Consider the following 17,123-nt stretch of genomic DNA (forward strand, 5'->3'; position numbering starts at 1 on the left):
TACATAAGTAGAAACAAAAAACATCGTTTAATCAGTACTTATGATTACTGACCCTGTTTGAACTTTCAATAGTGCATGCACATGTTGTTGGTAAACAAACTATTTACAAACGTAGAAACAAAAACACCGTTTAATCAGGTTGAATTTAGAAACAAATATAGCGTTTGTTCTAACATACGATGAACAACAAACTGTAGACGCATTTTCAGCGAGTGCATAGTTTGTCAAAGTTAATGTTAACTTTGAAAGCGTATGTTAGAAACAAATGAGCAATATACGTGCGCGTTTAGTCGTTTGCATCTTATGTGTTAGAAAGAAATGCACTCATAGAAACAATGTACTGCTGGTGCATAAAACAGGAAAAATTACTCAACCAAAATGATTGGAATCAGTTATCTTCATAGCTGTTATAATTATCTCTAAAACACATTTGACTACGGAATCGTAATATGCCTATATACATTTCAGATTTACATTAATATTCATACTCTCAACTACTCCTGAAAATATAGAATCGTACCGATACGCTGCACCCGATAGAAACTTTGATGTAACATATACAAATATATAAAATGAAGTGTATCTGGGACTAGATCTATGTATTGAAAATGTATGCATGTTGGATGACCAAAAACGAGAGATATATCGTTGTAAAATCAGAAATTATTGCATTTATTTATTTTTGAGATTTTGTCATTTTAGACTAAAATGCCATTTTTACTGTTTGCGATATTGAGAAAAATCCTGTTTAATTCATATGAAAATTCATAAGAGTTCAAATTATTGCAATTATAACCATTTCCCATTTTTCGCAATAATAAAAACATCGAAATAATGTCTGAATTTACAGTATGTAAGTTAAATAAACAAAAAAACAGTGTATCACACGAACAGTATTTATATTGATATTGTTCTTCTTTTATGTTTACTCAGATTAAAAAGGAGCGAAAGATACCAGAGGAACAGAGAAACATAAACTAACAACGTCAAGACTAAAAATGAAAGAGAAAAACAGATAAATAATAGTGCAACGATAACTTAAACCTATTTAACAATCTGCTCGAGCTTCAACTAAAAATAAAAAAGACAAACAGATAAATTATAGTAGAACGATAACTTAAACATAATAAATTATTATTTAACATTCTGCTAGAGCATCAACTACGTTACACAATATAAAAACAGGTCTAACTGTCCATTTTAGTACAACAGTTTAATGCAAAGGTTATATTATTTTAATCAAATATATTTAACCCTAATTAAAATTCGGTCGTCTATTTTTGTCCGTGTATAACTTTGTAAGGGTGCGTATTGTACTGCCAACTAATGTTGTTGTTAAACTAATACGGAAGTAAACTGTTAGATAAAGTGAAAATAGGTGACAACATTGATACCTGCCTACTATATTTCTCACAGTGTATTGGTATAGTAAAGACATAAGGCACCTGTAAACACTGTTTACATAATCTGCCCACTCATAGAGTTATCTACCTTATGTATGGGATTAACAATTGTTGAAGATCTTAACCTTGACCATCCCCGAACAGACATTAATGTTCAAAATGTGCATCTAGTGCAGTTTTATTATGAACCCTCGATTGTTACCACCTCTGTTGACTGTATGCAGGAGGACACTTCGTTCTCCTATCCAGGGTGTATGCATCATCCAAACCAAGTAGCTCAGTTTTTTCAGTACGAACAAGACATAACGTTACAGTGATTATGAAAGTGTATGTTATAAATCCTATTGAATTACTTGTATTACAGAATATATCTCCTTAAGCTTGTCATAACTACGTCCTACTGTTGATTCTTTTCTTTGTTTATTTTTATCTTCAAACATTTTGCCTTCGAGCATCGATTTTTTAGAGTTTTCTTTAAAATGTGCATCATTTTGTTTGTGACTTTAGTTTGTTGAAAAACATCTCAATCGAAGTAAATGAAAATAAAAGCATTTTTGACGCGATAAATTTACTGATCAAAGCATTTCGAATTCTCAAGACTTTAAATTTTATGATAGATTCAGTCCAAATCAAAAACATAGTATACATGTGTCTGATTGGATTGAAAAGTTGGAGATTAAACCAAGTAAAATAATTGAACGTATTTGAAAGTTCGTTTTTAGTCTCTTAAAGAATTTTAAAATGTTTTTGTTTTGTTTTTCAAGCATTTTTTATAAATATTTTTAAATACAATCATCTAAGCATATTTGCAAGTTTAATTTTAATTGATATACTGCTTTATGATGTCAAATGTATGGAATTAAAACACATGGCATCAATTTATTGAACGTTGTTATTTTGCTGACGAAAGTAATAACAGTTGACATACTTTTAAATTAACTGTTGCAACGATTCCAAATATTTCTTTCCAATTTTTATTTAATTGTTGCTTAAATCGTCCCCTGAGAAATAGGCAGCACTTATAAATATGATTATCATCATTTGTACCGCAGACTAGATTCTAGACGATAGTTATGTGGTTAATAGTATTATTTCAGGAATGTCATTAACATCAGTTTTACAAAGTTAGAAAATAAGGAAGCAATAAAAACGAGACAAAACCAGACCTAGATTTATCACAATAACATTATAATTGTATGCTTTTTATTTGGTTTAGGTACAGATTTTATTTTCGTATTTTTAAGTAATTCGACAGACTAAATTTTCATTCTCGATTTCAGAATTGATTTTCATAGAAGAATTACTTTACTCATTACATACATTTTGTCATACTCCCTAGGGATTCTGTTTCATAGAATTTAAGTAACAATGTTTTGCTATCAATAAAGTATAAACAACAAAAATCCCCATGCGAATTCTACAAAGAAAAGGAATCGACACTGGAGACAAAAAGAAAGGCGAAAGGTACTTGAGGAACAATCAAACGAATAAGTAAAAAATAAACTCGCAACACCATTGCTTACAAATAAAACAGAAAAAAAACAATAGTACACGAAACACAGCGTGAGTAAGGTAAAGACTGAGCGACACGAACCCTACAAAAGACTCGGGTTGATATCAGGTACACTAAAAAGGTAATCTGATAGTGTTCCACATTTGGCACTTGCATTGTAAACCGGTAACAAGTCTTATTTTGTAGGTTACATACGTAAATAGGGAACGTTATTGTCGTTTATATACCTATATGGAGTTATTTTCTTTCAGAACGACAGGTCATTCTTTTTCAGAATCAACCCGGACGATACCATGTTTCAATGATATATGCTCCAAGGCATAAAATAATGACCTGTGTGAGGTCATTATTTTCCTTGATAAACATGCAATTTATAATTTACTATGATTTACTTCAAAACTTTATTCGTCTAATAGATTGTTTTTGCCGATTTGGAAATTAATTGTATTCAATCGATGATAGGTGTAAAAGAAACCGCCATTGTAGTCCCGTATTTTAATTTTAGAGACAAATAACGTGAAGTTTTGTTAATTTATCGCAACAATAAAGAAACATTATCATATATGTCAGATGAATTTAAATGTAGACTTTCATAAAATAAATCCAGATTTAACATATTCGTGTGTAAGATTATAAAATTTCTTATTGAGTCAAACTGAATAGGTTGATTGATTTTTGGTTGCTTGCTCAACATCCAGTGGCAAATATTTCATGCATGTTCAGAACGATACACACTGAATAGGAAATCATACTGTGACCTACATGTATTTATATTCGTCTTCGTGTCAGTTTTTAACTTTTTAAAATTTCAGTATACCTTTTACTCTATCAAATGATCAACTAATAAGATAATCGTATATTCTATTGAATAACATTAACGTAACTAACGAAAGGGTCGGGTGCCGGGGGTATATATTTATATCCTGATTATCTTTTAATAAAATGTATTGCTATTCAAAAGACAATCTTTCTAAATTTTTCATTCGATTCAAGTAAAAATGTTAAATAAATAACCACTTTTCCGCGATAGAAATAACATAACAAATAGAAAAACAAAAAATACCCCTCCCCCTTTTCCATATGCTAAGTGGTACAATAAAGTACTCACAATGTGTCTTGTATTTGTCATACACCGTTAGCGGAAGGTAACAATACATTTGTGTCTTACTTCATGCAGTTAAAGTAATATGTGTATTGTGTATGGATAATAATTTTAAAAGGTTTATATCTAAATTATTTTGTGAGTTTTATTTCACATTCTAAATGAGCCGCAGGGCGTATTAAACCTGAACACATTAGAAAGGAATATCCCACTTTAGTGGTGTCGGTAAAATAGGTTACTAAATTTTACAAATCTTTATAAAATTAATATTTTTTTGACGGTATATAAGTCAGATAATGCATATTTTAAGGTTTTTCTTGTCGTAGAACACACCTCAGGGTGTCAGGATTGGTCAAAGAAAGACCTCCCTCCGGTCGGTCTTTCATTTGATCAATCCTGACACCCCTCGGTGTGTTCTACGACAAGAAAAACCTTAAAATATGCATTATCTATAACCTATTCAACATTTCTGAATAATACAATACAATACAATACAATACAATACAAATTACACTACACTACACTACACTACACTACACTACACTACACTACACTACACTACACTACACTACTCTACACTACACTACACTACACTACACTACACTACACTACACTACACTACACTTCAATACACTACACTACACTACACTACACTACACTACACTACACTACACTACACTACACTACACTACACTACACTACACTACACTACACTACACTACACTACACTACACTACACTACACTACACTACACTACACTACACTACACTACACTACACTACACTACAATACAATACAATACAATATACCAGACCAGACCATACCAGTCTACACTACCATTTTATATTATAAACACTAAATAAAGATTATTTTGTAAAAAAAACAAAATACATGACATGCAATTTTAGTTAATATAAGCGTCATAATTATTGTTGAATATAAGAACTGCCTATAAATCGTGTGTAACATACGTTTTATAGCTGTGTTTTGTGGACTGTTGTTCTCTCTATCTGTGTTTTGTGGACTGTTGTTCTCTCTACCTGTGTTTTGTGGACTGTTGTTCTCTCTACCTGTGTTGTGTGGACTGTTGTTCTCTCTATCTGTGATGTGTGGACTGTTGTTCTCTCTAGCTGTGTTGTGTGGACTGTTGTTCTCTCTAGCTGTGTTGTGTGGACTGTTGTTCTCTCTAGCTGTGTTGTGTGGACTGTTGTTCTCTCTAGCTGTGTTGTGTGGACTGTTGTTCTCTCTAGCTGTGTTGTGTGGACTGTTGTTCTCTCTAGCTGTGTTGTGTGGACAGTTGTTCTCTCTAGCTGTGTTGTGTGGACAGTTGTTCTCTCTAGCTGTGTTGTGTGGACTGTTGTTCTCTCTAGCTGTGTTGTGTGGACTGTTGTTCTCTCTATCTGTGTTGTGTGGACTTTTGTTCTCTCTAGCTGTGTTGTGTGGACTGTTGTTTTCTCTAGCTGTGTTGTGTGGACTGTTGTTCTCTCTAGCTGTGTTGTGTGGACTGTTGTTCTCTCTATCTGTGTTGTGTGGACTGTTGTTCTCTCTATCTGTGTTGTGTGGACTGTTGTTCTCTCTACCTGTGTTGTGTGGACTGTTGTTCTCTCTAGCTGTGTTGTGTGGACTGTTGTTCTCTCTAGCTGTGTTGTGTGGACTGTTGTTCTCTCTAGCTGTGTTGTGTGGACTGTTGTTCTCTCTAGCTGTGTTGTGTGGACTGTTGTTCTCTCTAGTTGTGTTGTGTGGACTGTTGTTCTCTCTATCTGTGTCTTGTGGACTGTTGTGCTCTCTATGTTGTGTGGACTGTTGTGCTCTCTATATGTGTTGTGTGGACTGTTGTTCTCTCTATCTGTGTTGTGTGGACTGTTGTTCTCTCTATCTGTGTTGTGTGGACTGTTGTTCTCTCTATCTGTGTTGTGTGGACTGTTGTTCTCTCTATCTGTGTTGTGTGGACTGTTGTTCTCTCTAGCTGTGTTGTGTGGACTGTTGTTCTCTCTATGTTGTGTGGACTGTTGTTCTCTCTATTTGTGTTGTGTGGACTGTTGTTCTCTCTATCTGTGTTGTGTGGACTATTGTTCTCTCTATCTGTGTTGTGTGGACTGTTGTTCTCTCTATATGTGTTGTGTGGACTGTTGTTCTCTCTAGCTGTGTTGTGTGGACTGTTGTTCTCTCTAGCTGTGTCATGTGGACTGTTGTTCTCTCTATCTGTGTTTTGTTATCTGTGTTTTGTGGACTGTTGTTCTCTCTATCTGTGTTGTGTGGACTTTTGTTCTCTCGATCTGTGTTGTGTGGACTGTTGTTCTCTCTATCTGTGTTGTGTGGACTGTTGTTCTCTCTATCTGTGTTGTGTGGACTGTTGTTCTCTCTATCTGTGTTGTGTGGACTGATGTTCTCTCTATCTGTGGTGTGTGGACTGTTGTTCTCTCTATCTGTGTTGTGTGGACTGTTGTTCTCTCTATCTGTGTTGTGTGGACTGTGGTTCTCTCTATCTGTGTTGTGTGGACTGTGGTTCTCTCTATCTGTGTTGTGTGGACTGTGGTTCTCTCTATCTGTGTTGTGTGGACTGTTGTTCTCTCTATCTGTGTTGTGTGGACTGTTGTTCTCTCTATCTGTGTTGTGTGGACTGTTGTTCTCTCTATCTGTGTTGTGTGGACTGTTGTTCTCTCTATCTGTGTTGTGCGGACTGTTGTTCTCTCTATCTGTGTTGTGTGGACTGTTGTTCTCTCTATCTGTGTTGTGCGGACTGTTGTTCTCTCTATCTGTGTTGTGTGGACTGTTGTTCTCTCTACCTGTGTATTGTGGACTGTTGTTCTCTCTATCTGTGTTGTGTGGACTGTTGTTCTCTCTATCTGTCTATTGATGACATTGTCTGTCTTCACCTTTTGGTTTTAAATTGATTTTTGTTCTTCGTGTATTATTTCACATCCTCTTCGAAAGGAAAACATTGGTCACTTTTGTTTATTTTTTTATGTTTAAATTCAGAAAAATAGCGGAGTTTTATTACTGTGAAAACGCGAATGGGTGAGAATCGCAATGATAAAGAATTTGAGAAGAAAATTTCTGAAATCCCAATAGTAAATCTCGCACTTTTTCCAATCTTCAAAACTTCTAAAATGATGCACGCAATAATTTCAGAATTACTTGTATATATTAATATACAAATGTTAATTCGTGACATTTGTTAGATTTTGATATAGGATTAATTGTGCTCTCACCTGTCATAGCGTTCAGTTAATGGAAACCTTGTACAGATTTTGCTAATTGTTGAAGGCCGTACGGTGTCAATAGTGTCATCTGTTCATGTCTCATTGGCAATCACACATATATTTTTACATTTGATAATGGTATACATATTCCTTCTACATTAATCTTATAAAGATGATGAGATACTACTGTTTAACAAACTCTGTGATAGTTGACAGTATGTGTAAGAACAAATACTAATCAAACAAATTAATTAAAATTCAATGAACTGATGAATAGAAAAACAATTCTGGTCTTAACAACTAGTGTAAATTTATAAGACTAATCAATATACATGTAGGCTCTCCTGTGTAATGCATGTAGGCTCTCCTGTGTAATGCATGCACATAAAACCATTTAGTTTAATGTCTATTATGTACTTAATGATAGTTGCCTCTGTCTTACCAAGGAATTGTATATTTAAAATACAATTCCTTGGTCTTACTCTTGTATTAATTTTACATATTTATTGGGTGTAATTTGGACTATTGAGAAACAATGATATATTTATGTAGACAACTATTTCTGTTTCATTTTTAAAATGTTTTTTTAATTGATTCGATTCAGTTCGGGAAATATCGAATTTTCGGTAAATTGACAGGAACTGACGTCATCGATTTAGGGAAACCCAGCTGTTATTAGAAAGAAGTATAAGACATCGCTATAAAATATATTCAACTCCTTTCTAAAAAATTCAAAAAGATTTAGAAGTTTATGAATGAAAGTATATATGTCTCTTTTAGTACACTAAAATTAGTTGGTTGCAAGTGACAGAAAGTTAATACTCAGACAAAGGCTTAACTCAACACTATCATTGCACCTATAAAAAATGTCCCGCAACAATTTGTATACTTGTAACCCGTTTGTACGTTGTTAATAACAGGAGAACAAGTTCGAGTTTATGGTGATTACCCTGTCTTTTTGGAAACAGATTTTCCCAAAAGATTTTCTATCAAAATTTATTTCAGAAAAACTACGGACCTCTGACGATAACTGATCCTCGACAAGTATCAATTTAAGATTAAAAAGAAAATGGAAGTAACTTTGTAAACATACAATAAGAATATCAATAAGGATTTATGCCCACACTCCTGAATTAAAAGTCCATCTAACAACAGAAAAGTGTCCATTTCGAATCCGTGGTCTGTAGTTTTTATCTCTGATAGTTGGAGGTATCAATATTTATAAAATTGAGAAAGGAAATGGGGAATTTGTCAAAGCGACAAACAGCAATTTAAATTTCTATTGTTGCATGTTTTCATAATCTTCAAACTCGTATTTAATATGGCCTTTTTAACTCTTTTTTTGTGTCACTAATGAGTCTTCTATAGAAATAACATGCGCCTGGCGTACACAATTTTAACATTTAAAAAGACGGTACACCCTGTAAAGTACTAAAAGAACAGCTGATTTGGTGTTTTATGATTTCGTGCACTATCAATGTGCTGCTTTTTTTGCTTAATTTGTTTCTGCTTAGTCAAGAGTTCAACAAATAAAGAGAATAGTAACAAGACATCAAACATAAGCAGAAATAAGTGGCTGTAAAATAGACATACAATTATTTCAATTCTACAAAATCTATTGGAATACCACGTGATAAATACGTAGGATGAGATACTACTGTTTAACAAACAACAGTCTTAAGTGTAGTCAAAGATAGACTATGTTTCACTTAATTTTAACCTGACCTCGTTCCAATTACTAAATACGGTACACGGAACAAGACGAAACACCTACTCAACATTATTTATACGAGACTAAAATAGATAATTTTCACAAACGATTAGTACATGTATTAAAATCATTTTCGTTTTCTAATCTCAGGGGATTGTCGTCCGTATGTATAGCTACACCATACGCCATGGTCAACTAAAATAAAGATGGGGAAGAAACATATCCTAAATCATGAAACAATTTATCTGGATAAAATAATCTCATCCACTTTATCTGTTGAAACAATAAGGCAATAAACTATCATGATGTACTGTTACACTAGTGTAAAAGTAAACCATAATAAGTAAAAATTGCTGCTAGACGGTTAAGCATGGGAAATAAGGCAGACACCCAACTACACGAAAATGCAAAGTAATCTAGATGTTGAAGTACATTTTGTCGTTTTTCAACGTTATGTGTATTGTTGTATTCCATATCCAAATGAGTAAAGTCTGTCAAAAAGACAAGAACAGAAAAGAAACTATACACAATCAAAACTGAGACCATTAGAAGAAGAAAATTATGTCAAGCGAACAAACTAGATATAGCGGTGATATCAAAATATGCAACATAAAAATAAATGAACCCCATTTTAAACCACCAGATGAAAGTAGCATTTCAATATTTTTGACAAATTTAGGAATGAGAACCATTAGGGGTAAATTCCAGATCCAAATGCTTGAAATGTATTATATCGTTTTGTTCCCCCCATTTGAAAGGTTTTACACTTGTAATATTTGGGGCCCTTTATAGCTTGCTGTATAGTGTGAAGACCGTACCTTGACCAATATAATGGTTTACTTTAATAATTTAATAATACTTCGATGTAGCGGTGTTAACTAACTAGTTATAAATGAAATAAATGTCGTCTTATCAAACTGTAAAAGGTGCTTTGAAAAATTCATTATTAAAAACGATCGAATACTTGATATTGGGAAGAATATAGATATGAAACAGTCATACACGGCATGTCACTTTTATCTTTCTTCTTACTAAAAATGTTATTAAAAGATGCTTTGAATTTGCATACATTTTTCATATAACAAAAACATGGGAAACGGGAGATAAATCGAATGCATTTACAATACTTGAACATAAAACGTAGAATTACTCACCTTTCAACATCCCAAAATAAATTTTAACACAAATGTTTAACCACAAATATCAAAGATAAATAGAAGTTTTTACAAAGGATAAAACAATGTTGACTGTTTTCTTTAAACACACCACTATATCGGTACAATTTTTTTACTGTTCAAATACACTGCTTTTCAAACGACCCAACTGCTCATATGATGTTAAATATACCACTGACACAAAAGGCATGCATATAGGAATACATGTATGAATGCGCTAGATGTATATATATATATATATATATATATACATAAGTACGTCTGAGTCAGTGACAACCCTACAGCAGATGTATCCATCGGATCGCCATCAATGATGGTGATACATGGCTGTGTACATAATGTATATACAACTCGTCTAAACATCAACCCAACAATGTTAGATCTGTAAATTTGCTTTCGCAAATTTTTGGTTCTTCCCTCGCCGAGATTCGAACCCATGCTACTGTGATATCGTGACACCAAATCGCCTGCACTGCAGCCGTCCCGCTAGACCACACGACCACCTGGGCTCTCAAAAAAAGAGCTTTCGGTGGCCATATGTTACCTTTCCACGTCAGTTTTAATCTAGCGGCGTACTACAGTACATGATATATAAGGCATGAAGATGTTATTGTTACAGATCAGCTAAATTATCTATAGTAAAGGATCCTACAAATTAATTTAAGATACAGTCACAGAAAATAATTATATTCATAAGTACGTCTGAGTCAGTGACAACCCTACAACAGATGTATCCATCGGATCGCCATCAATGATGGTGATACATGGCTGTGTACATAATGTATATACAACTCTTCTAAACATCAACCCAACAATGTTAGATCTGTAAATTTGCTTTCGCAAATTTTTGGTTCTTCCCTCGCCGGGATTCGAACCCATGCTACTGTGATATCGTGACACCAAATATATATATATATAAATGTATGTTATTCTAAATAAATTGAGGAATTATGGAGTTTAGCAGACTTCAAACATGCGTCACATAATTGACACTGGACATTCAACATCCAACAATCAAGAAAGTAGCTGACTTAAATGATATTTATTTTGCTCATTGTTGAGGTTTAACATGTTGTTGAAATGACATAATTTTATATTTGCTTAAATTCACGTCATTTCTTATCTCTATTCATGTCTTTCATTTACAAAGAAGTAGTGTGAATTACCCTTACATTTTCCACAACAAAGTGACTTTGGTAATATCATCAGTGTCACTGTATCCATAGCTTCATCATTGTACAGTTTTTATGAACATTTTGACAGAACTGCTCTGATCATGTAACATAATACAAAGGATGACAAAGCACTGTTTTCCTGTAGAAAATCAAACATGTCTTTTGGGTAAAAAACAATATTATAGGAACAAAGGGACATTCTATTACAAGTGAAAACGGTGCATTACGTTTGCGTGCATTGCCATTACATTTGCGCGCAAAAATCATTACGTTTGCGCGCAGCTTTCCATTACATTTGCGCGCATTTTTTTGGCAGGTAAACTCAGGTAAACTCAGGTTAAATACAGGTAATAATGCTTATTTATCTATTCATTTGTTCAAATATTTATAAGTATCAGTACCCCTTCCGTTAGTCTAGTATGTTGTCTCTTTGACATCTTCCCCATTCCATTCTTAATGTTATCATAAGGCACATATTTTGACATAGCCTTTTCATATATTGTAACTTGATCTTTAGCTATAACGGAGTTTTTACTTGCTTTTAGACTTCAATATGAACAGTATATAATTTGACTGATAATTAAACTATTTTTAAAATTGATAATTGATTAATATGAAAAAAAAAAAAAAAAAATAGGTATTTATAACTTAACATATCAGCTGCTTGACATTATATGAAGGCTTTTTGATCTCGTTCGCTACGCTCACTCGACAAAAAGCTTCATATTATGTCTCGCAGCTGATATTTTACGATATCAACATGCAGATAACCTGATAATCGGTACATAATTTTTACTTATTTTTTTACCTGAGATTACCTGTAAAATAAATGCGCGCAAATGTAATTAAAAGCTGCGCGCAAACGTAAATAATTTTAATCCCCAAATGCGCGCAAACGTAGTGCGCCCAGTGAAAAGTATGTGGTTTATACGATTAATTTCGTCTTTCAAAGTGGACAAATAAAAGGACGACAGCTGTGTTCCCTGACCCTGTAGAGTCTATGACATATGTATTATGTGAAGAAAAGTAACTTGCATCTTTGATTAAACTATCAGATGTAATGAATGTGATGCATTTTAACGTCTATTTTTTACTGTAAATACCACAAAGTTACAACTTACATGTTCAGATTTGAGTGATTTTATTTAGATTATCGTTAAAATGAGGATTTCATCGATCTTTATTGGAAGTAAAGATTTATTTTAAATACTGAAACAGATTCCTGACATGATACAGGCATAATAATTGTATTGCTATAAATAAAAATAACAAATTGCAAAACCATATTTAAACATTCATGAACATTTTCATATCTTTCACCGTCATATTTGTTAAATCTTAAGAAAATGTTACACTGTATATGTTACAGTGAATTTGTATAATCATGGAATATGTAGAATCACTAAAATCATAAGAAATTATATATAATCCCTGAAAATGACCAGTGATTTTACATAATTACTGAACATTTCAATAATTATTCTACAAATTCCCTAATATGATTTCAGGGATTATGAATAATTTAATGATCTTTGATAAAAAAAAAAATAGACAAGTTATAATTTTTTTATATTCCTTGCCAAATGAAACAATTATTTTTATAATACAGAGGATGATCTAAAAGATAATATGAACACAGGATTTCTAGATAAAATTGAATACTTCAAAACTAATAATATCAATATATAACGTTTAACACCATCGTCAAATATATATTTATGCTCTATTTGTAAATCCACAAAACATGTTATGTGTGGAACATTTGTACATGTAAAACAAATGGTGAAGAAGATTATGAACCATCTGTTTTGTGTTCTTTTATTCACAAATGAACAAGAAGTTCAAACTGTGAGAACTTAGCGGCAACTAAATTTATAGAAAAACAGGCAGATTTTTTTTAGAGGAAGCTTGCATTTGGTTTAATATTCTCATAGCAATTCCACAGGATAAAAAAGTAAAGGGAAACCTAAAAATGGTAATGGTAATTGTTAAAAAAAAAAAGTCTGCAAAAGGATATGTATAATATTATTTTATTTGCCTCCTATTGGAGAGTATGAAACAAAGCAAAGACAGTTACAATAAATCATATACAAACAACAAGAACTATTATTTACACAGAGACAGTCAATAAAGACGAGATCACGACGAAATGTTCAATTATTTACTTATGTTCATCACAGTTTGAAAATAGTTTATGTACTTCTAGCAGCAGTTGCGGTTATGTAACAATTTACAAGAATTGTAGATAAAGTTCACACACATGAAGTTAAACTGTTCACGTTCTTCATTCTGTAGATCAAATTCGGTGTCACAGGCAAGAATACAATTAAGCATTTTATTGTCAGTCATATTTCCTAAGTGAACACTAAATGTAATCGGGTTTATGTCTATAACCTTCCTCCAAAATTGATCTCGAGCATCAACTGTATAGTCACATGATAGTATTGCATGAGTACAAGGATCATCAAAAAGTTTACCACATTTATCGCACAGTATTCTGTTGTTTTGTAAGTTCTCGCGTATAAGACAGCACGTTGATGTTACAAAATGGGCCTGTCTGCGCATCAGTGGGTGACGTAGTGCTACTCTCCACGCCGCATGCGGTACACAAAACGAGTGAATGTCTTTAAAAACAACAAAATCAGGATCCACTGCCATACGATGATGCCACTTTACTACCTCAACCTGGTAAATTGACTTCTTGACTACCGATTTCCAAGTTGCCGAACTTGGGAATTGTCCATCATTGAGAAACTGATCTAGATATTTCGATAAACCATATTTTGTGAGTATTTCAATAATGTCACAAGCGAAACCTGATCTGGTGTCATATTGATTATATCTAGCATCAATGAGTCTACGGAGAAGAATACGGAATGAGACAGCTGAGTATGGAAGGCGACATGTTCTTCCAAAAAACAACAGTTTTCGTTCACATATAAAACTTTCAATGAAAGCCATCCTAACAATGACACACACATGTCGCTTCTTGTTCTTCTTGGTAAACCTTGTATAAATTTACAAATATAGTGGTGAGTTCTTTCAAGCATCAGTACTTCAGTGCAGGTAAGTTTTCCCCAGAGTTCACAACCGTATAGTGCTTTCGGATAACAGAGCTGACGTATAATCTTTGCGCATACAATTGGATTTACAATGGCTGGGTGTATTCCAAGGCGTATAACTGATGTCGTTGTCGAGCGCAAGGTGCGACAAGCTTTAAGAGTTCTGTCCATTGTTTTTAAAGATGAATCTAGTTGAATACCAATATGTCGAGCAGAAGTTACATAGTTGATCGGTTCTTGGTATAGATATGTTGGAGTAGAAGTTCTGCGTTTACCAAATTGTAATAATTTGCTTTTTGCTGGTGAAAAAGTGAAACCCCACATGTTACTATAGTTCTCACATATTGTTACCATCCGTTGTTATATTGTGCTTGACGTCGTACAATTTATGTTACTTTATGATGATGTTTTTATTTGATTTTATAAATAAATATACGATAAGTGATAAATATATGAATAATTTACCTATGAAATAAATGTTCACACAATTTCAATAAATGAAGGAATGTTTTTAAACCTAGCAATACGACTGTATTTTAACCACTCTCCTTTACCAATTCCCTTTCCCATTCAGAAAAAGAAAATTATACATGACAGCATAATTGGAAAGAAAAATAATTAATCAATAAAACAACAAAACAGTAGAACAATTTGTATGTTTAGAAATTGAGGCGATCTATATAATAATATAAAGAACTTATACTGGAAAATGAGTGATTGAAACTCAACCTTTACAATAGTTTAACCCCGTACTAAACACACTCTCTTATTTTTTTTATTCTTCTTTTTTCTTAGCGTCACTAACGAGTGTTTTGTAAACGAAACTCGCGTCGGTTGACATGATTTACAAAACATTAAATTTTTAGATATACGAAGGATTTACTACACAAGGAATAAACTAAATTAACTGTATTTTGCCAAACAAATCGGAACAATGGGTATTTAACACCCTTCATTTTATATGACACTTTTATTTTGCGTCACTGGTGAATCTGTCTAGACGAAATGCGCTTCTGGCGTACAACCTTTTAACTAGTGTATTTATGATGAGTTTATTTACTCAGACCCCTCATCAAAGTAAAACCAAATGGGACACAATGCTACGCTTTTTGTAGGTAAAGGTAAGTATAACAGGAACGATACCGTTGTATGAAGCTTAACACCACATCGATAAAGGTCAGTATGACCCAAACGATACCACTGTATGAAGCTTTACACGACATCGATAAAGGTGGGTATAACCCGAACGATACTACTGTATGAAACTAAACACGACATCGAGAAGCTTAACACCACATCGATAAAAGTAATTATAACCTAATACCATATTATAGGATTAAACACATTTTTTCTAGAGGTTATTGATGTGTAAACCGGGGCGATTAACTCACAAACTGAATAAAAGTGCGAAGGACTTTTATGTCAAGTTTGTGAGTAAGAGACCCGGTTTACACATCAATAACCTCTAGAAAAAATGTGTTTAATCCTTAGAATTCTTCAGCCAAACATACGCGGTTATTAATTTACATTATTTGTTTGATGGCTGCTATATTTACCATCAAAAGCACAATGACATGCCGTAACTAAGGAGTACGTCGCCATCTTGACTTTCTAAAAACAATAAATGTCCGACAAATGCAACAGAATCTAAAATGAAATAGCACCTACCTAAAAAAACTTTATTTTAATTAAATATTATCCGAATTTAAAGCGTACACGTAACGAAATAGTCTTTCCCATGAACATTTTCATTCGTATGACGTCGTGTTTTGCCATGACGTAAATTTGCCAAATCCTTCATGAAATTTCGCGGAATTTTATTTAAATTTTATTTTTATATATTTTCGAAGCTTTTGTGCATTTATGTTATTTCTTTTTTTGTAATATATACATTAGAATAGAAACAACTGTTATGCAATTGTTGTATAATCTCAATTTGCTGAAAATCCCAGTATCCCTGCAAGAATGTGTATCGCGCATGAATAGATTACGAAAGTAGTTTCGGAAACATGGTTTATCGAAGTGTAAACCAAGAGAAAAAATCTAATTGACCAATCCAGTTCAAGTATTTATAGATATGCAAATGATATAAGAATTACCACTGTATGAAGCTTAACACCACATCGATAAAGGTAAGTATAACCCAAATGATACCACTGTTTCAAGCTTAACGCGACATCGATAAAGGTAAGTTTAACCCGAACGATACCACTGTATAAAGTTTGACACGACATCGATAAAGGTAAGTATAACCCGAACGATACCACTGTATGCCGCTTGGCACGACATCGATAAAGGTGGGTATAACCCGAACGACACCACTGTATGAAGCTCAACATGACATCGATAAAGGTAAGTATAACCCGAACGATACCACTGTAAGACGCTTGGCACGACATCAATACAGGTGGGTATAACCCGAACGATGCCACTGTATGAAGCTTTAGACGACATCAATAAAGGTAAGTATAACCCGAACGATACCACTGTATGAAAATTGACACGACATCAATAAAGGTAAGTATAACCCGAACGATACCACTGTATGAAACTTGACACGACATCAATAAAGGTAAGTATAACCCGAACGATACCACTGTTTGAACTTGAAACGATATCGATAAAGGTAAGTATAACCCGAACGATACCACTGTATGAAGCTTGACACGACATTGATAAAGGTAAGTATAACCCGAACGATACCACTGTATGACGCTTAACACGACATCGATAAATGTAAGTATAACCCGAAGGATACCACTGTTTGAACTTGAAACGA

At 33.4% G+C, this 17,123-nt stretch overlaps 1 protein-coding gene across 1 annotated transcript; it reads right to left on the minus strand.

Annotated features, from left to right (window-relative positions):
- Positions 1 to 4,992: 4,992 nt before the first annotated feature.
- LOC134683554 (uncharacterized protein DDB_G0287625-like) lies at positions 4,993 to 7,237 on the minus strand. Its single transcript, XM_063542865.1, has 3 exons — positions 7,175 to 7,237; positions 6,086 to 6,868; positions 4,993 to 6,036 (listed from the first exon to the last, which is right to left on the minus strand). Exons 1-3 carry the CDS (start codon positions 7,235 to 7,237, stop codon positions 4,993 to 4,995), a joined length of 1,890 nt encoding a protein of 629 aa, XP_063398935.1.
- Positions 7,238 to 17,123: the final 9,886 nt, after the last annotated feature.

Source organism: Mytilus trossulus, chromosome 9 (assembly GCF_036588685.1).
Source record: "Mytilus trossulus isolate FHL-02 chromosome 9, PNRI_Mtr1.1.1.hap1, whole genome shotgun sequence".
NCBI lineage: Eukaryota > Metazoa > Mollusca > Bivalvia > Mytilida > Mytilidae > Mytilus > Mytilus trossulus.